Raw genomic sequence first — 22,648 nt, forward strand, 5'->3', positions numbered from 1 at the left:
GATAGGCCTCAATAGCCTGTCCGAGGAGGATACAAAGGGGGCCAACCAAACACTGGTGGCCCTAGCAGAAGTGGAGGAGACCGGAGTGCACCCAAATCCAAGGCTCCCTCTTCCGGCAGTACTAGTGCTACATCTAAAAACAATGATCGGGGGAGGAAGCCCCCCTCAGGATGTCGTCATTGCGGCGGACCACATTGGAATAATGAATGCCCACATACACAGATGAACGCCCATCAAGCTTTTGAGGATGGGACGGACGACGATGCCGATGATGCGGACCAGACCGAGCCAGTAGGTGCATTCAATGCAATTGTTGGCTCCATTTCTGAGCCCTTAGCGGGAACCAGTGCCGGTATCCGCAAGAAGAAGGACCCCTGTCCAATTGCCAGGAAAGGAAATAAGAAGGCGAATTTGAGGACTCCTCCTCATCAAGAGAGGACCTTAATGTTCGTTGACATGAAGGTAAATGGCAAGCTCATTCGGGCAATGATAGATACGGGTGCCACCCACAACTACTTAGCCTTGACTCGGGTGGAGCGTCTTGGACTAGTTGTAGGAAAGGGAAAAGGTCGTGTGAAGGCTATCAACTCACCACCTCAACCAGTGGGTGGAATAGACAAAGAAGTACCAGTGAAGCTTGGCCCTTATGAAGGAAAGTTCAACCTGCGCGTAGTGATCATATATAACTTTGAGTTAATAGTGGGGTTGGAATTCCTGAGACAGACCAATACCATGCCCGCACCGTATGCAGACATGCTACTGATGATGGGAGCAAATGGGGCCAAGCCCTGCATTATTCCGTGCATTCCCATGAAGATGGCAGCCGAGAACATCTCGGCCTTGCAGTTGAAGAAGGGGGTAAAAAGACATGAACCCACGTTCCTAGCTACCCTCTGCATGGAAGATATAGAACGTTCCTCGGGTCCCATTCCTGCACCGTGAAGGAGTTACTTCTGGAATTTGAAGACATCATGCCACAAGATATGCCAAAGCGCCTTCCGCCTAGGCGAACTGTGGACCATGAGATTGAGTTGGTGCCGGGTGCGAAGCCACCTGCCTGGGCACCGTACAGAATGTCACAACCCGAACTCTCCGAGCTTCGGAGACAATTGACGAAAATGCTAGACACAGGGATCATCGTGCCCTCCAATTCCCCATACGGGTCCCCTGTGCTATTCCAAAAGAAACATGATGGTAGTTTACGACTCTGTGTGGATTACCGGGCTCTAAACAAAATCACCGTGAAAAACAAGTATCCTATTCCGCTAATGGCAGACTTGTTTGATAGACTGGGTGGTGCGACGGTATTCACCAAAATAGACCTGAGGACAGGTTATTGGCAAGTTCGGATTGCAGATGGTGATGAGCACAAGACGACCTGTGTGACAAGATATGGGTCGTATGACTTCCTGGTTATGCCCTTTGGCTTGACTAACGCGCCAACCACATTTTGCACCTTGATGAACCAAGTCTTCCGAGAATACATTGATGAATTCGTCGTGGTTTATTTGGATGACATTGTGGTATATAGCCAGACACTGGAAGAACACCTGGAGCATTTGCGGAAGGTCCTAGCCCGATTGCGGGAGCACGAATTATATGCGAAGCTATCCAAGTGCTCCTTTGCTCAGAAACAAATTGACTTCCTCGGACATGTCATCAAGGAAGGGAGGATCAAGATGGACCAGCAAAAGATTCAGGCCATTACAGAATGGCCGCCTCCTAAGGATATACATGCCTTGAGGCCGTTCCTTGGTCTATGCAACTTCTATCGGCGTTTTGTGAAAACTTACTCCCTCATTACAGTGCCGCTGATAGAACTTCTCAAGAAGGCCACCCCGTGGGATTGGGGCCTCAAGCGGGCAGAGGCCTTCGACGCATTGAAGATGGCTATGTCTAGTAGCCCAGTCTTGGCCCTCCCTGACTTGGCCAAGCCATTCGAAGTACAAATGGATGCCTCCGACTATGCACTTGGTGGACTATTGCTACAAGAAGGGCATCCCGTAGCGTACGAGAGCCGGAAACTGAAGGATGCAGAGCGGCGCTATGCCGCCCATGAGAAAGAATTACTGGCTGTCGTTCATTGCTTACGCCTTTGGAGGCATTATCTACTGGGAGCCCCATTCGTGGTCAAGACAGACAACACATCCGTTAGCCATTTCATGACCCAGCCAAAGCTGAACGGTCGACAGGCTAGGTGGCAGGAACTCCTACCGAAATTTCACTTCAACCTGGAGTACCGAAGTGGAAAGACCAATCATGTTGCTGATGCACTCAGTCGGAGAGCTGATCTAGCATCGATGTGTGTACTCGCCGCCCTAAAGGGAAGCGAAGTAACCACCACCATAAAAGACCAGATACAGGATCTACTCATCAAGGATCCTGCTGCACAGTATTTGGTTGATTTGGTAGGACAGGGCAAGACTCGCCAGTTCTACACCGAAGATGGGTTCCTGAAGGTGAAAGGGAACCGACTTTATGTTCCTAAAGGAGGAGATCTGCGACGGACTCTTCTTGCAGAATGCCACGATACTTTGTGGGCCGGTCATCCCGGCGAGGAACGCACCATGGCATTACTTCGCCGTGCATATTATTGGCCTCAAATGGTCGATGACGTCGCTCAGTATGTGAAGACTTGTCTAGTATGCCAAAAAGATAAGTCAGACCGCTTGACGCAGGCAGGGCTCTTGGAACCACTAGCTGTACCAAAAAGACCTTGGGAAAGCGTTTCCCTGGACTTCATCACCGGATTGCCCAAGGTCGGAGATCTCACAACTATCTTGGTTGTGGTGGATCGGTTTTCCAAGTATGCTACCTTTATAGCAGCCCCACAATATATATCAGCAGAAGATACAGCTCGACTATTCTTCTCTCATGTCGTCAAGTATTGGGGCTTACCTAAAGACATTGTTAGTGATCGCGACTCACGCTTCACTAGCAATTTTTGGACCCAACTCTTTAAGTGCCTCGGGTCAAAATTGAGTCATAGCTCAAGTTTTCATCCGCAATCTGATGGCCAGACGGAGCGATTCAATGGCATGCTAGAGGAATATCTCCGGCACTTTGTGACCGGATCGCAGAAGAATTGGGTGAAGCTTCTGGATGCTGCTCAACTGTGTTTCAATTCACAAAAGAGCTCAAGTACCAACAAAAGCGCTTTTGAAATTGTTACCGGACAGCAACCGCTACTCCCACACACAGTGAACGCACCAAACATGTCAAAATCTCCTCGGGCTGCTAGCTTCTCAAAAGAATGGAAGCAAAATTTGGAGATAGTGCGGAGCTATATTGTCAAAGCCCAAAAGCGGATGAAGAGGCATGCTGATCAGAATCGCCGCTTTATTGAATACCAGGTGGGAGACAAAGTGATGGTCAAAATCCCAAAGCGGTACTTGTTTGTAGGGGTCCATGACCCTCGCCTATTGCAAAAATATATTGGACCCTTGTCCATTGAAAGGCGCATTGGGAAAGTTGCATACCGGGTGGATACCCCAGCTTGGTGGAAAATCCATCATGTTTTCTATGTCAGTCTCCTGAAACCTTTTCGGGAAGATATGGAGGATCCTTCATGAAGCCAACTCACAATACCAAGTATTCGAGGCCCCAATTCAACCGGGAAAAGGCGTGCTGAAGCTATTCTTGATGATCGAGTGATTCACGCCTCAAGAAAAGATCACCAGGAGTTCTTGGTGAAATGGCAGGGATGTGATGCAGAGGAGAATACTTGGGAGAGGGGAACAAACCTCAAAGCCTACAAGAGCCTGATTGATGATTACCTTGCAAGGAAGGCGCCGAGGACGTCGCCAACTCAGGTGGGGGAGAATGTCATGGGCGGCTTTCCAACCATGCCCCATGACCCCTTGGACGCGCCCCGTGGCGTCCTGGCCAGCCTCCCAACGCCCGTCGCCACGGTCGGCCCCGTGGTCTCGGCAGCTCCAAGTGACAAGCGCGCATGTGCCTCTATCGCCCCACCGATAGCCATCGCCAGCGCCCAGCCACAGGCAGATGCCAACAGCGCCGCGCGCGTAGACAATGCCGCGCGCGCAGACCCTGATGCTAAAGACAAAGTTGCTGCCAACGGACTTGTTGCTGCTTTGTAGAAGACTAAGTCCTTTTCATTGTAAATATAGAGTAGTTTTGCTGCATTTTCTTTAAGTGTGATTTTCCAGCTTTCATAGATCTAGTCATGTAACTTTGGTTTATTTTTTTAAGCATTATTAAGGGGGACCAAGCAATCAAAACTTTCAAGCAAGCAAACAATTCTCTGTACTGGTATCTCTCCCTCCCCCCCCCCCCGACACCGTCTTGTTTTCTGTAATAGCTTTCATTCAATGCAATCAAGCTTTCTTTCATTCTCAATTCTCTTTTTTGCTCTCTTTCAATTGCTCATGACATTGGTTTTCCCGTACGGCACTGACAATCTAGTCTAGCGTACGGAGGGGACCTCAGTTGGCGGACAACAACCGTACTGACATCGGTTGCTTAGCCTTACGTCGCCCTTCCAAGGAACTTCAGGAAGGCGCCGCGTAACAGATATGTTAATTTCAGGCGTTAAGTAAACGCACGTGAGAATTATCATTTGCACCTTTTGATAAGGGCAAAATTATAATTTTGATTGTAAAGAGTTTTAATTTTATGTGTAATTTTTTTTTAAAACGCTGTCAGATTTTGAAAAATCATTTCACTTAATCGATCATGGTAAAGTCAGTAATAAACTCGGCATATCATACATCATATGTTAGAGTTTTGGAAGGACATCTATGAGGTCGAGGATAAGTTTACGATATGTTAAAATATACTGATAATGTAAGATAAAATATATTGCTAATATACATAAGTTAAACCAAATTTTAATCTAACAAATAGACTTTTCTATTTGTTTACTTATCTTGTTTGGGCGATAAATCCATGACAAGAAATGGATCACACTTGACAATCCAATCTCATAGACTGATAGAGGATACAAAATATAACAAGAAGAAGATAGCCACTAGATGCCCCCAAAATATAAATTATATTAACCGTTTGAAAAGAAAAAAATATAACTTTCTACTTTTGGAGTATTTTTTCGTTTTCTTGTTTTAACTGCTAGATTTGTTATAAATATGGAAAAATTTCACAAAACGGTCAAACTCCTTATCAATTTTTCACAAATGAACAAAACTCTCGAATCTCGATTGTTGTGAATATGTATGAATGAAGATAAAGGAATGGGCACAAAAGGGTTTACCAAAGAAAATGAAAGGAGCTTCAAATGATTGTGACGCAAGGGGACAAAAGAAAGAAAAAGAAAGAACAACTTATTACAATAAGATTAAATAGCAGAGAAAAAGAAAGAAAGGACTAAAAAAGAAAAGGAGATTAAAATAGCCCTCTGTTTAGATTTATAGGTTTCAGTCGGTGAATTTGAAATGGAGAAAATAAAATAAGTAAAAATACTTAATTATACTCAATGTATACCTCAAATCATAATAATTTACCCATAATTCATTTACTATAGGTAATTTAATACTTCATAATTTATCATAATTAAGTGATAACAGTTTATATACAACCATATGTTCATTCATTTATTGATTTAGTACATGCTTATCATAGGTAGGTGGATACTCCATATTCATCTCATATAGAAAAGGTTCACAGTGAAAACATCAATATTTTTCCTGATATTCTTAAATTAAAAGAATTGCTTTATCTTTTATTTTTCTAGAGTATATCATTTCAGAGAGACTTTCTTTTTCCCATTGGTTCCTGGAGTTTGATCTTTCATCCTTTGACCAGATAGAGTTCATCAAATACTCACACAAGACTCCTAATATTGCAAGGATCGAGATCTAGAGAAAATGACACTACTGTACAACCGCTGTAAAAATAATAGCCCAAAAAATATATAAAATTTATATAATTTTTGTATATAACATATAGGCACGAGCTAAAAGTAATAATACCCCAAGGATTTAAACCAATTAATAAAAACGGGCCCAGTATCAGGTACTGTAACAGATAGATAAAAAAACAAAGAATCAATCATCATAATAAATAAAGCTTGCAATTAGATGGTCCAAACATCTCATGGCACTGATAAAGTCATAAAAAATCTAAAGGAATTAAGTTGAGTTAGCTCATCTGTCACTCCAGCAATGTAAGGTTTAAACTAAGTTCAGAATGCATTGGGAAAGGAAGCATAAGCAGCCGCTGAAAACAGATACTGCCTGCAGCTCAAGAAATACAAGTCTTAAGATGAAGGATTTGAAACTCAAGCCATTATCTTTGTAGATCTTACAAAGAGACTGTCAACAACCTTCCCCATATTCGAAACGGTTTCCAATGAAGCCGGGTAAATTGCATCTTGCTTAGGGTCCTCAAAAATTACAAGGCATCCAGCACCCTGGTCCAGAGTCCCAGCGAACTTCTTATCTAATATCATTTGAGATAACTTCTTCTCGACATGGTCAGCTGGCAATTCAATCAACTCAGCAATATGAGCAATCTCGACCCTTGAGAAAGGCTCAATCAACCTGCAAAGATTCTGCTCCATTAAAGTGTCGTAGAGCGAAGAGAGGTGCCTATGGACGATAGGATCTTCATCAAGCTGAGCCTTAAAGTTCTGAAGAGCAATCTCAAAGAGCTGCAAAGATCGCTTGGAGTGAGCATCGGCAACAGCTTTCATAGCATCAAGTTCTGGCCCCTGATAATTCAGTCCACGTGAAGATATTATTCCCGCAACATCATCAGCCTGGTTGACCATGATTTTGCATAGCAACATATACTTGAGGCTGTATATGGCCTTGGCTATGTACTTTGCCTTGGCCTTCGGATCTTTTTTTGATGAAGCGTCCTTGGAATCATTAGTAGCAAGGGCATTAAATGCCTCAAATGCCTCATAGAAATAGCTGTAGGCAGTTTTATAATCTCTCTCTTCTGCATGAAGTATCCCACTCTGCAAATCAATGTCACCTTGCTGATCTGGAGGAACATAAATAGCATTGGCTGCTGTTCGAGCAGCTGTAAGTGCAGCCTTGGCTTTGGGAAGATTTCTCAAAGAATAGTGGAGCTTGCTCTCCGTCAAGTCAATCTCCAGAAGAAGCAGCTTGTCATCCAATCTTCTCACCTCCTTGATCAGTCCTGAAAGGAGTGTCAATGCTTCAGAATACTCTTTGTTTTCCATCAGAAGAGCTGCAAGTTTTGACTCAATTCGCTGACGAAGGAAAGTTCGTTTCTCTGAATGGGTCCACTGAACTATCTCTTTGCAAAAAGTAATCTGAAGATCAGATGTACCCGGTATTTTAGCCATTGCGTCAACAATTCCTTTATTAACAATTTTGGCTGTTTTTGCCTTGGGTATTAAAGAGAAGAAGGGACGCAACTGGCTGAGAAGGTTTTTGAGATCCTCAGCCCTATTCTCCTGACTTAGGAGGTCACACAGATTGAAAATTGCCTGCTCTTTGATCCTTAGGGCCTCGGAAGATGATGAAGGATTCTCAAGGATGCGGTAGAGAATGGAGATAGCCTCAGATGGCGTTTTAGCCTCAGAAGCCTGGGCTAGTGAATCTGAGGTTGCAGGTAGATACGAAGACGACATGGTTACAGCTAGCAGAATTTAAGTCCTGCATTTTTAGTCAACAAGGAAATTAGATATGTACAAGCAGAGAGGCAGCATTTGGAACACTTAGTCAAGTTGTCTTTACAGACTCAATTTTGCAATTAGTAGCTAAAGATGTAAGAGTAGTTAAAATGAAGAAACTGCATTAAGCTATGCCAGCCACTTTAACATAGAAAGCAAAAATTCTCTAATATGTAAACAACTGCAAAAGAGTACTATGGCAAAACTACAAATACCAACCCTTTGAGAATATAAAAAAAAATACTCCTTACATGATGAAACTTTACAAGTGATTGAAGAAATTATTAGGCACAATACAAGCAATTTAACCTCACCTTCAAATGATCCTCCTCTATTTTCACTTGAAGGATCAGCCTAGAAGGTGTATCACAACTAATCTTCTTCTTTTTTTATAAATTAAGTTGCTTCATTGAAAGGCATCAAGCAGATGCAGTGATTACAAAAATAAAGATGCTAGCTCCATTACAAGATGTTATTATGGGATCTTGGAGCTAGCCAATAACAAGAAGATATACCTCAAAGAGGCTAGTCAAGAGTAAGGGAGCTAGCATCTTTATGCTTGTGATAGCAACGAAAGAAAAGGGAAGGTCAAATAGAAGGGAGGGGAGGGGAAATCAGTCTCTGAGGGGAGGGGAGGGCTCACCGGATCACTGGATTAAGCCGGAATCAGACGTTAGATCGAGAAGAGACGGGAGGTTTGAAATTGGGGGAGGAAGACAAAATTTTAACAGGAGGAGAAGACGTGAATGGGTCAGTGATGGGGCTGAAAAGGCAGAATGGGACGATCCTCTTCTACTTATCATAGGGCCGGGCAAGTTTTCAGCAAGTATAGGCCTGGGCCTCCTCACATGGGCCCAGCAACTTTCCCCAATTCCATTAGAATTGATCCTAAGGGGCCCGGTTTATTTCAAGCTGCGCATGATAAGGCTCCTAAGCATATGGGAACAATCGTTCCTCCTTCCTCTGGCCATGGTGCTTCACACAGTGGCACTCCTTCACCGAGCTCTAGTGACATGTGCCCCTCTACGATGGCCGCTGCTGCAGGGGCAGAATCGGCTAAGGATGGTGTTGTTAATCCACGGCCCCCCACATCCATTGAGCTGGGATGAAAACAGTACAGATATATTTGTGAATCAAAATCCCGACAAAGCACTGGACACGGACGTAAAACCAGCACGAAACTTTAAAAGCTCCGACACCAACACATTTAAAAAGCAATATAACAACACCATCCTCAGCGTTCTTGAAAACTCAGAATGGTGAGTCATCATTGGTGACAAGTGATTACCCATTGTCTATTATAGCCAATATCCACCAAATGCATTGAAGTACTAAAGCAATATGTGAGAAGTAAAGCTGAATAAAATAAGAGCAAAAACAGAGACCAAGATTCATGAGATCAACATAAAACCCTCATTTGTTCATATAAATATCACATGTAAAAATCTCTTTGAAATGGCACAGATAAAAAAATCCTTTTCAGATGGCAAGGGAAATTGATCATCGACGCAATCCCTAGGGTTATAACTAAAATTCTAGAGGACGCCTCGATTTCTGCAAAATACTCAACGCACACACTGATGGACAGAAGGAGAAAGATAGTAGGCATAACACATAGATGGCCATCTGAACTTGCCAGGATTAATATTGTGGAACAATGTGAATTTGCATCTTCTGATGCCTTCAATGAAATTCATTACCTTATAGAAAAAAAGATGGTGGAACACTATCCCAGAGAGTGTCTGTTGGAATTTGAATTTGTTTTTTTTTTTGGGGGGGGGGGGGGGGCGCAGAAATTCCAGGTGGTTCAGATGGGAAGTGATTCCTGTACAGCAGCTGAAGTACAAATGTAAAGGATGAAGATAGCATGTCAGATTTTATTAACTCGTATCAGTGATCTGCGCAGCTGAGAACTCTTCTTTCTTTCTTTTTGTATAGTGGGTTGCCACACTATCTTTCCACAAAAGCACCATCCTGGTGCTTTGTTGCTTCATCAATGAAATTCTTACTTACCGGTCCCGAAAAATAAAAACTTGCCAAAATTTCTTATTTAGACACCTCGACTAAGTATGTAATCTATTGAGCATCTGATGCACGTGCAAAATGTTCCTACTAAACACAGCATCAACCATCACCAAGAGTGTGAAACCCAAAAACGTGGAAGACGTGGCAATTGAGAAAATGAGATGATGACACATGACAATTGAGCAAATGAGATGATGACACCCCCCCCCAAAAAAAAAACTATCCTAGCTGGCCTTTTCAGACCATTTAAAATATAGAACTCTAAGGATAACCATCTCTACCAAACACTCATACAGGCCCTCATCATTAATTACACAGATACCATCTATAATAACTCCATAACCATGGCAGCCACCAAGAGCAAATTACCTCTCCTCCATGAACGAATCAGACCAGTCTCAGCAGATAAACCATTAAACCTCACCTTCAAGCCTCATTTCCTACACACAAACATACACTGCCAAGCTCCAAAAAATTCACCACAAACCACCATAACCATACATGCAGCATCACCTTCAGTCATTCAACTACCGCCCAAACACCATCAGCACCTCCTTAGTCACTTTCCTCATCCTCCAAACAGCCACCACTACATTGCCAAGGATCCTTATATCCCTCGAACTCCAATCCTCCCCCCCCCCCCCCCCCACAACAAACATACATACAAGCCGAATCCTGAGGTACACACTCAACGCCTCACCAGAGTTCTTTATGAGAATGGAGTCGTGTGATTCTAGCGTGTGAAGGAGTCTCTACTGTATAGCTGTGGCGATGGGTGAATCGGTTGATCTATGTAGGTGTTGTCTGGTTGGTGGAAAAAGATAATGAGCTGCTACATTAGGGAACAAGGCCAAAAATGGAGAAGAAGCAGTGTATGAGCATGGCCAAAAATGGCCACTTGAGACAGGAAGACGGTGGTGTGAGAGAGATGATGATGTTGGGTGTTATCTTCGTCATGTCAGTAGAAATTAGTCAATTCACGCGCTTAAATTCAAGTGAGGATGACGCGTTGTGCTATGTCAGCTTGTTGTGTTCAATTGGCACATTTTGTACCAACTCAGGTGTTCATCATGTCACACGTTTAGTTGAGGTGCCTAAATGAATTTTTTTAGCAAGTTTAGATGTTTGTCTATCAGTGTTGTCAAAGGCGCGCTTAAGCCCTGAAGCGAGGCTCAAAACATGTTGAGCGTTTCGCCTCGCTTTGTGGGCGCTTCAGTGTCGCATTAAGGCTCTAAGTCATACTTTTACTTGCCAATGAGCGTAATCCTGAAAAGGCGACACTAAATAATTGATATTTCACTTTATCGTAATCTTTTTTTTTTTCAGTTTCTTTGTTCATATATTTGTTATTCATGCTTATAATTATTGTTCTTAGACTAAATATGCATATTTTTACTTTTTCTCCAGTTGTGCCTTTTTTCATTAAAGCTCATGCTTTATTTGCGCTTTGCGGTTAAAGCCCCAAAGGAGCTTAGAGCTTTTTTGCGCTTTTCGCCTTTGATAGCATTGTTGTCTATGTATTCTACTAAGATTATAATAAGCACTAACCATCTACATTCTACACCTAGTCAAGGACTTCAAGCACGACTTCAACAAAATCAGACTAAAATTAAGCATCGCAAACAATCAACAATTCCATCAGCTGAATAAAAGTTTCACAACTTCCAGAGAGTAAATGGGAAATGACCACCTACACTGATGAAAACTTGAGGTTTCATAAGACCGTATAATAGGCAGTCAACATATTCAAGCATTCATGAAATTCTTGAAATTGAACCCCGTTAACTAAACCTAACATCCCAGTGTTGAGAAGCAGAATCTGATGACAAAAGTTCTATATCTTTTTCGTCCCTTTCTCTTTTTTCCTTGTTATACAAAAGAATAACAATAAGTCCTTGGCATATAAGGTTGTGTCCTAGTGATCATTAAAGTTGGAGGAGAACCATGTGGCCTCTGGCTCAAGTCCTAGTGGAACAAAAAACACTAGGTGATTTCCTCCCATCTACCTAAGAATTGGTATGCAGAGTTACCCAGTACCTATGTTGATGGGAGGCAGCAGGTACCCAGAGGAATAGTCGAGGTGTGGTCAAGTTAGTGTGCTCGAACACTGCCATCATCCTAAAAACAATAATAACTCATCAATCCTAAACTAGTTAAAGTTGGCCTTATGAATCCTCAATATCCATTCCATTCACACTCGGTAAAATTATTCTACTAATAAAAACAACAATAACTCCTCAACCCTAAATTAGTTGGAGTCCGCCTTATGAATCCTCAATATCCATCCCATTCACAAATTACTTCAACACTAATGGGGTTTTCTCTACATTCTCTAAGGACATACAGATCTCTAAAAAAACTAAAAAAAACTACGGGCAATAACTGGACCTTATGACTAAACTTAATTCCAATATCGCAACACACATGTATGTAGTGTGAACAGACATAATTCACAAAGGCATTGTAAAACCCACAACAAAGTTCTTATTTTTTTAACTTGCTGCGAAAAGGGGTTAGGGTTTTTTTCACTTCTTAAAGAGGATGAAGTAAAAGGAGGGAGAGAGCATAAGAAAAAGACAAAAAAAAGAACTTACACAGAGATTTTGCTGAAGGAAGAGATCGCCGGCGAAGGAGATGGGGAATGGAGCTGGGAATCGTAGTTGGCGTGCACAGTAATTAAACCTTTGATAGAGCTGTGCGAATTAATAAGTGCAGATTTTTGTTTGTATACATTTTTTTTTTTTAAATTCTTTTTCTTGTTATAAATATATTATATAATGGATGTTGAGCTTCCTAAAGAAGCTTATCCATATGAGATTATGCCGTAAATATGTTTATCTATTTAATACTCAATTGGAAATAAGTTTTATGAAAAAGCTTATCTTTTCGGTACTCCGTTATGGATAAATATTATCCATAGTAGAAGATTATCTATATCTGGCACAACAGCTTAGAGTAGCAGCTTACAAGCAGTTAACACAACAGCTTACAAGCAGCTTACATAGCAGCTTGCAGCAGCAGCTTGCAGTAGTAGTTTACACAGCAGCTTGTAGTAGCAGCTTACACAGCAGCTTCCTTTCTTCTATAAATAGAGGAGAATTCAATTCATTATGTACATAAGTTTGAAGTTTGAATAATATATCAGTTTCTCTCTATACTTGTCTTTACTTTACTCTCTTTATTTTATAACACGTTATCAGCATGAGACTCTGCCATCTCGAGAAAATACTTTGAAAGTATCAGAGGTACGAACTTTCTTTTTCTAAATAATCTCAAATCTTTCTAAACTTGAGTTTGTAGCCCTGGATATATCGGGCAAAAGCTACATGTCTTGGGTGCTTGATGCCGAAATTCATCTTGATGCGATGGGTCTGGCAGACACCATCAAAGATAAAAATCAGACATCAAACCAAGACTGTTCCAAAGCAATGATATTATTACGCCATCACCTTGATGAGGCCTGAAAATGGAATATCTTACTGCTAAAGATCCAGTCATATTGTGGAATAATTTGAAAGATAGATATGACCACCTGAAGATGGTCATTCTTCCACATGCACGCTATGATTGGACTCATCTAAGGCTACAAGATTTTAAATTTATCAGTGAGTATAATTCTGCTATGTTCAGAATTATTTTCCAATTGAAACTATGTGGTGATGGTGATAATATTACTGATCATGATATGTTAGAGAAAACTTTCACCACTTTTCATGCCCCGAATATGCTCCTGCAACAGCAATATCGAGAGATGGGATTCAAAAAGTATTCTGAACTTATCTCACATCTTCTTGTAGCCGAGCAACATAATGAGCTATTAATGAAAAACCATGAAAGCCGACCTACTGGTTCTTGTCCATTCCCTGAAGTGAATGAGACGAACTTCCACCAAGCTAAGTGTGGAAGAGGACGTGGCCCCAGTCATGGTCATGGCCGTGGTCGGGGAGGAAACTCTAATCGTGGTAATAACAATGCACCAAAGAACCCTCTTCACCACCAGCAATAGAAAAGGAAGGAACAAAAGCATGAAGTGATGCAAGCAGCAAAGCCAAAAAATGCATGCTATAGATGTGGAGGAAAAGGGCCCTAGTCACGTACATGTCTACACCAAAGCACCTGGTTGAGCTATATCAAGCCTCCCTGAAGAAGACAGAGAAAAATGCTGAAGCAAATTTTATTTCTGAAGATAATTTAGACTTCATGCATTTGGATGTAGCTAATTACTTTGCACTCCCAGAAGGAGAAACAAGTCATGTGATCGGTAGTGAATCTGTAGAAATATAAATATTTTAATTTTTGTTGCTTGCAGTAGATAGTATGGTTATGTAATTGTTGTACATAAATAAAAGTTATTCTTTGAAAATAATGTTTACTATCATATTTATTTTGTTTATGTCATTCTGAAGAATATGGATAATCCTCAAATTATGTTTGGATCAAAGACCAATCATGAAGATATTTGTGTAATTGATAGTGGAACAACTCATGCCATATTCAAAGATAAAAAATACTTTTCTTATTTACATAAGAAAAAAGTAAATGTTTCAACAATTTCTAATAATATAAGTTTGATTGAAGGCTCCGAAAGAGCTACTGTATTTCTGTCTAAGGGAACAAAACTTATTATCGACAATGCATTGTTCTCCTCAAAGTCCTGAAGAAACTTGTTGAGTTTTATAGATATCCGCCGAAATGGGTATCATGTTGAGACAATAGATGAAATGAACGTGGAATATCTTTGTATTACAATGAATATTTCTGGCCAGAAATGCATTGTAGAAAAGTTACCAACTTTATCTTCTGACTTATACTATTCAAAGATTAGTACAGTTGAAGCACACTCCATCGTAAACCAGAAGTTTACTGATTCAAATACTTTTGTGCTTTGGCATGGCCGTTTGGGCCATCCTGGATCAATAATGATGAAACGAATTACTGAAAATTCGAGTGGGCTTCCATTAAAGAACCTGAAGATGCTTACAAATGATGATTTTTCTTGTAATGCTTGTTATCAAGGCAAAATGATCACTAGACCATCACCAATGAAGGCTGGCATTGAGTCCCCTGCCTTTTTAGAACGTATACATGGGGATATATGTGGACCTATTCACCCACCAAGTGGGCTGTTTAGATATTTTATGGTCCTAATAGATGCATCTTCAAGATGGTCTCATGTGTGCCTACTATCATCTCGCAACCTGGCGTTTGCAAAGTTATTAGCCCAAATAATTCGATTAAGGGCACAATTCTCAGATTATCCTATAAAGTCTATTCGCCTTGATAATGCTGGAGAATTTTCATCTCAAGCTTTTGATAATTACTGTCTATCAGTTGGAATAAAAGTTGAACATCTTGTAGCTTATGTTCATACTCAAAATGGCCTTGCAAAGTCATTTATTAAACGACTGTAATTGATAGCAAGACCACTACTTATGAAAACAAAATTGCCCACTACTGTTTGGGGCCATGCTATCTTGCACGCAACATCACTTATCCGTCTCAGACCAATACATTATAATAAATATTCTCCTTCACAATTAATTTTTGGTCATGAACCAAATATTGCCCATCTATGAATTTTTGGATGTGTTGTATATGTGCCAGTAGCACCACCACAGCGCAGTAAGATGGGCCTCCAAAGAAGGTTATGAATATATATTAGGTTTGAATCACCCTCTATTATTCGCTATCTTGAACCATTGACGGGAGATTTATTTACTACTCGATTTGCAGATTGTCGATTTGATGAAATAAATTTCCCATAATTAGGGGGAGAGAAAAAGGAAATCAAAAGAGAAATTGTGTGAAAAGTTTTATCATTATCTCACTTTGATCCACGTACCCCTATATGTAATCAGGAGGTCCAGAAGAACATCCATTTACAGAATATAGCAAATCAAATGCCATATGCATTTACTGATTTGAAAAGGATAACTAAGTCGCATATCCCTGCAGAGAATGTGCCTATCCGAATTGATGTCCTAGCAGGACCATCTACTAGCATGAGAGCTAGTGAACCTAAAGCACGCCTGAAGCGTGGTAGACCTTTGGGTTCTAAGGTTTGAAGTCCTAGAAAAAGAAAATCGACAAATGATCAAAATGATATTATGAAGGGATCTCCTGAAAAGACCCAAGATATGATTAGTTCTTAGATTCCTGAAGAAATCAATGAACCCGAGACTCAAGTGAGTGAGGAACTTTTAATAAGTTCTACTGGTGATGGGATTAATTTAAATCGATCTGAAATAGTGGTGGATAAAATTTTTGCATATAATGTTGCACTTAACATTATGCAAGATAGTGAGAATCTTGAACCTTGATCTGTCGAAGAATGTCGACAAAGATCTGATTGGCCAAAATGGCAAGAGTCAATTCAATCGAAATTGAAGTCACTTGCTAAAAGAGAGGTCTTTGGACAAGTAGTCCAAACACCAGCTGGTATAAAGCCAGTTGGTCATAAATGGGTTTTTGTGCGAAAAATGAATGATAAAAATAAAGTTGAAAGATACAAGGCTCGCCTTGTTGCACAAGGATTCTCACAACGACCTGGAGTCGATTATGAAGAAACATATTCACCAATTATAAATGCCATAATATTTCGATATCTCATCAGTTTAGCCTTACGTGAAAGGCTTGAAATACATCTAATGGATGTGGTTACAACTTATCTGTACGGGTCACTTGATAATGAAATTTATATGAAAATCCCTGAAGGATTTAAAATGCCTGAAGCATATTCAAAATCTCGGTAAATGTACTCAATCAGATTACAAAGATCTTTGTACGGTTTAAAGCAATCTGGGCGCATGTGGTATAATCGCCTCAGTGAATATTTGCTGAAAGAGGGTTACATAAATGATGTTATTTGTCCATATATTTTTATAAAGAAAATGGCTTCAGAATTTGTTATACTTGCTGTTTATGTTGATGGCATAAATCTTGTTGGAACTTCAGAAGAGCTTCAAAAAGCAATTGAATATCTTAAGAAAGAATTTAAGATGAAAGATCTTGGAAAGACAAAACTTTGTCTTGGTCTGCAAATTGAACATTTAGCAGACGTGATCTTTATCCATCATTCTGCCTATACAGAAAGGGTCTTAAAACGCTTTTACATAGACAAAGCGCACCCATTGAGTACACCAATGGTTGTTCGATCACTTGAAGTGAATAAAGATTTATTCCGACCTCCAGAAGAGGATGAGTAGCTCCTTGGTCCCGAAGTACCCTATCTCAGTGCAATTGGTGCACTAATGTATCTTGCTAATGCTACAAGGCCTGACATAACATTTTCTGTTAGTTTACTAGCAAGATATAGTTCTTCTCATACACGGAGACATTGGAACGGGATTAAACATATATTGCGATATTTAAAGGGAACTCTTGATATGGGTTTGTTGTATGCTAACAAAGATAGTGTAGATCTTGTTGGTTATACAGGTGCAGGTTATTTATCTGATCCCCATAAAGCTAGATCTCAAACCGAGTACGTTTTTACATGTGGAGGTACTATCATATCATGACGCTCCACAAAGCAATCTATTATTGCTACTTCTTCAAATCATGCTGAAATAATAGCTATTCATGAAGCAAGTAGGGAATGCGTATGGTTGAGATCAATAATTCATTTTATTCGAGAAAAATATGGTTTGAAATGTGAGAAAAGACCCATAATTTTATACGAAGACAATGCTGCATGCATAGCCCAATTGAAGGGAGGATTTATAAAAGGAGATAGAACGAAACACATTTCACCAAAATTATTCTACAGACACGATCTTCAGAAAAATGGTGGCATTGATGTGCAACAAATCCGTTCAAGTGGTAATCTGGCAGATTTATTCACTAAATCTTTACCAACTTCAACTTTTGAGAAGATGGTATACAAGATTGGAATGCGGAGACTCAAATATTTGAAACAAGGTTTTTATTAGGGGGAGTAAAATACGCGATGTACTCTTTTTTCCTTACTAATATTTTTTCCACAGGGTTTTCCTTATAAGGTTTTAATGAGGCACATTATCTTTTAATGAATATCCAAGGGGAAGTGTTATAAATATATTATATTATGGATGTTCATTTAGTACTCTGTTGTAAATAAGCTTCCTGAAGAAGCTTATCCATATGAGACCCCGCCGTAAATATGTTTATCTATTTAGTACTCCATTGGAAATAAGCCTCCTGGAGAAGCTTATCCTTTCGGTGCTCCGTTATGGATAAATATTACCCATGGTAGAAGATTATCTATATCTGGCACAACAGCTTAGAGTAGTAGCTTACAAGCAGCTTACACAACAACTTACAAGCAGCTTACACAGCAGCTTGTAGTATTAGCTTACACAGCAACTTGCAGTAGCAGCTTACACAACAACTTCCTTTCTTCTATAAATAGAGGAGAATTCAGTTCATTATGTACATAAATTTGAAGTTTGAATAATATATTAGTTTCTCTCTATACTTGTTTTTACTTTACTGTCTTTATTTTATAACATTTCTTTTACTTGTATGTAACTTTTTTTCTTTCTTTCCGAATTGGACTTGGGAGGTATGGTGAAAAATTGGGGTTCATTTGGCACGAGGTATTAGAAAAAATAATGCAAGAATTAGTTTTGTGCATTAAATCTTTGTATAATTAATACATATACTAGCTATATCATATTTGGTATTATGCTATATATAATTAATACATAGCAAACTATAATATTAACAATGCAAATATTTTTAAAACTTACATAAATATGATTAAAGACATAATTGCCCCTCAAATCCCTCAAAATCTATTCCAAATACTATCCATAACAGATAACATTAATGAAATATGGTGAAGATGTATTCTTCTTCAATACATAATAACTCATAAGAAAATGTTAAATCGAAACGGTTAAAGATAACATTAATTAAAATTATCTTATAGTACTATTATTTAGAAAATCAATTTTCTTTTTATTTTCTATTATTGACTTCTATGTAAGAATCCTGATCCATAACGGCTGACAATTCGCTTTTCTTGTGCAAATAATCAGTATTTTGTAGGGTAATAAAACAGCTGCAATAAAAATAGTGTACAAAGTTAAGAATGTGGAGGGTATTTTTATAAACAAATATTTTTTTTAGAAATTATGTAATCCCTTTAATACACTAAACCAAATAGTGGATAAAAAATAATCTCGGCATAACTAAGGCCAGCATTAATAATTTCAGCATTACTAATACACCTTATTCAACATTATTCTTATACTTCCTACCAAACGACCCCTTAATAGTATGTTTTTAAATTTTTAACAATTTTAAGCTTCTTATATAAGTGCAAAAATAGCACGTTTTAAAACCCCTATTTAAAGAAGAGTTGAAATTTATAAAGTTTTTAAAGTTAAGTCGCCTTAGAATCAACTGCAAACTCGTGAGACTAAGTTAAAAATTTTAAGTTTGAAGTTTCAAATTTAGACATACTAGTTTGAAGTTGGAACTATTAGTTTGGGTATGAAGTTAGGCTTCCAATCCCCAACTTCATATGTCCGCCGTATGAAAACATTCAACCAAAAGTCTAACGCTGAAAACTAGCCAAGCCTAACTTCAAACACAAATGTCTGAAGTTCACTGCATTTACGCTTAGCTGCTTTTAACTTCATATTTTATTTTACGAAATTGAGACTCAGATTTTTTATGCTACACTTCAATCAATTAATACCACAATTTTTTTTTGTTGGTGACACTAAGATCGTATCTCTTGCCTTATTCACATCACATATGTTTTATTGCATTTTTAGTTATTGTAATTCATGCTTCATTGTCAATTTTCTTTAAAAATTTGACCAATCTTGCCCTTAAAGATCATACATTGTTATTTTGGTGCTTTTTTTTTGGGGTTAAATTTTGATTCATATCAAAGAGTACTTTGGTGGGTGGGTGTTTGTGTGGAAGAACTGATCAACAGTATTATATTTTAGTGTGAGAAAATTAAATGCTAAAGAGAGTAATGCCTAAAGGTTTTAACTTATAAACACTAATGGTGTAAAAAGAAATTACATTAGTAATGTATTCTAACATGTTATAATAGAAACATGTATCAAGTAATTAATTATGTTCATCAAGATTTGGACAAATAGAAAGAAATGAGATTTGAGTCTGAAATCTCATAATTCTCAAATGATCACTTCATTGACCATGAAGTCACTCCCTCTTATGTCACGCAGTTACAACATAATATTGTAAGAACTTTTCTGCATTAGTCGCGTACAAAAATTACACTTATGCCTAAAAACTATGGTGTAATAAAGGTTGGTGATCTAATTTCTATACAATGGCGTATATATAAAGTCTTGTTTTACACTGTAATATCACCTAACTACCGATAATTAGTAAAATTAGTAACTCGGCCTGAAAAATAAACAGATAATTTTCTATTGCGCAATTGTTTTTACATTATAAGTAGATATATAAATTAAATTCATAATCGTATTTATAGAAACTCATTAAAAATAAAACTACAAAAAAAAAAAATGACACGATTCACAAGCAATGTGATGAAAATAGAAAGGAATAAGAAAAGAAAAAAGTAAAATGAGCTGGTTATATTTCCTATTATAGCACTCTATCTAACTTCCACTTGCATGGCATGGGTGTCGTGGGATCAGGATACCATAGTCGGTATCCTTTCACCATAGATACATACCCAAGGAAAATGCACTTTTTAGCCCTTGACTCTAATTTTTCATCATTTACATGCATATATGCAGGGCAACCAAATAACTTTAAATCGCAATAATTAGTAGGAGTACCTGATCATATTTCCTCTGGAGTCTTAAAGTTCAAAGATGCAGAAGGAGCTCGGTTAACAATATAACAAGTTGTAGAGATAGCTTCTGCCCAAAAGGCATTTGTCAACCCAGTATTTGAAATCATGCAACGAGCCATTTCCAAAAGAGTTCTATTCATCCTTTCTGCCACACCATTTTGCGGAGGTGTCATTCTCACAGTACGATGTCGACCGATTCCTTCATTCTTGCAAAATTCGTTGAATTCATCATTACAAAATTTCAAGTCATTATCTGTTCTAAGCCGCTTAACCTGTTTTTCTGTTTGTTTCTCAATCAAAACTTTCCATTGTTTGAAATTTAAGAAAACATCACTTTTATTTTTCAGGAAATAAACCCAAACTTTCCTTGAATAATCATCAATGAAAGTTAACATATACCTGACACCACCTTTTGATGGGGTACGTGAAGGACCCCAAAGATCTGAATGAATGTAATCCAAAGTATCTTTTGTTCTATGAATCATTGAAAATTTGAAGCTGACTCTTTTCTGCTTCCCGAACACACAATGTTCACAGAACTCCATATTTCCGGTACTTTGGCCACATAAGAGACCTCTTTTGCTCAGGATGGAAAGACCTTTTTCACTAATATGCCCCAATCGCATATGTCACAATTTGGTGATGTTAGAATTTGATTTATCTGATGTTGAAATTGCAGCAGTACCTGTAACAGTAAATCCCAATAGAGTATACAACGTACCAGATCTGCATGCTTTTATGATCACAAGAGCACCATGAGAAACTTTTAGAACTCCACCTTCACATGTATACTTGCACCCAAGAGATTCTAGAGTGCCCAAAGAGATGAGATTTTTCTTCAAGTCAGGAACATGTCTAACATCGGTGAGAGTTCTCATCACACCATCGTGCATTTTGATTCGGACTATACCTTTTCCAATAACTTTGCAGGCAACATTGTTGCCCATCAAAACAACACCACCTCCAATAGATTCATGTGTGGTAAATAAATTCCGATTGAGATACATATGATAAGAACAATCCGAATCTAAAATCCACTAATTGTTAGATTTGAAACTATTATTAGTTGCTAAAAAAATAGTTTCCTCAATCTCATCAGCGGCTACACTTGCTTCGGCAGTGTCAGTATTTTTGTGCTCATTTTTCTTTTCTGTATGCTTTTCTTTGTTTTTCAATTTAAAGCATTCAGAAATACTGTGACCTTTCTTATGACAATATTTCACATGACATTTCTGTATCTGGATTTTGACCTTGATTTAGGTCTCTCACTACTTGAATCTTTCTTATTGGATCTACCTCTTATGAATAAGCCTTCCCCTTGGTTCACACTAATTTTTCCAGTAATATCTCTATCTATTTGTTTTTTTGATTTCAAAATAGATTTGATATCTTTGTAAGCGATATTATCCTTTGTATAAAGCATAGTATCTCTTATATATTTAAACGGCTGGGGGTAGTTAAGGAAACAAGCAATAACACAACTTAATCCTCATTTAATTTCAGCATCTATGTTACTTAAATCCATAAGAAGAGATTCAAAAGTATCAAAATGTGAAAGTATAGATGTACCTTTATCCATACGAAAAGTGTAGAGTTTTTGCTTTAGGTAAAACCTGTTTTCTACTGTTCTTTTCATATATAAGGTTTTCAACTTTTCCCATATGCCTTTGGTTGAGCTTTCTGCTGTAACTTCACGCAAAACTTTATTTGAGAGATTTAAAATAATACCTGTTTTTGCCTTTTTGTCTATGACGGCAAACTCCCCGTCCGTCATTTTATCCGGCTTCTTCTCATTTCCTTGGAGTGCCAAATCTAAGCCATCCTGAATTAGGATAGCTTCCATCTTTGATTGCCACATTCTGAAGTTTGCATTCCGGTCAAATTTCTCAACATAAGACTTTGTTAGAGTCATTTTTGGCTATTTAAACTAACCCGGTTAGATCTGGCTCTAATACTAATTTTTTAGGATCGGGAACCCGGGTAGTGCGAAATTTAGCCAAACAATGTTATAATGATAATAACAAAGACAATGCAAGTTGATAACAACGAGAATTAAAGCATATAAAGAAGGCACCAATTTAACGTGGTTCGGTCAGTATGACCTACGTCCACAAGCGGAGAAAAGCAATTTCACTATAGTAGCAAGATTACAAAAGAGAGTACAAAATTATAGTAAATACTCTAATCAACCCAAAAAATTCCTAGAG

General features: G+C 38.7%; 1 protein-coding gene across 1 annotated transcript; it reads right to left on the reverse strand.

The window, feature by feature from the left end:
- Positions 1-6,008: 6,008 nt before the first annotated feature.
- LOC104116594 (26S proteasome non-ATPase regulatory subunit 11 homolog) lies at positions 6,009-12,379 on the reverse strand. Its single transcript, XM_009627479.4, has 2 exons — positions 12,244-12,379; positions 6,009-7,607 (listed from the first exon to the last, which is right to left on the reverse strand). Exon 2 carries the CDS (start codon positions 7,580-7,582, stop codon positions 6,257-6,259), a length of 1,326 nt encoding a protein of 441 aa, XP_009625774.1. The 5' UTR covers positions 7,583-7,607; positions 12,244-12,379; the 3' UTR covers positions 6,009-6,256.
- Between the last annotated feature and the right edge of the window lie 10,269 nt (positions 12,380-22,648).

The sequence above is a fragment of the Nicotiana tomentosiformis genome, chromosome 10 (assembly GCF_000390325.3).
Source record: "Nicotiana tomentosiformis chromosome 10, ASM39032v3, whole genome shotgun sequence".
In the NCBI taxonomy this organism is placed as follows: Eukaryota; Viridiplantae; Streptophyta; class Magnoliopsida; order Solanales; family Solanaceae; genus Nicotiana; species Nicotiana tomentosiformis.

What these genes read in the sequence shown, in the direction of transcription:
- LOC104116594 (XM_009627479.4), bottom strand. Translation starts at nt 7,582, where the DNA reads ATGTCGTCTTCGTATCTACCTGCAACCTCAGATTCACTAGCCCAGGCT.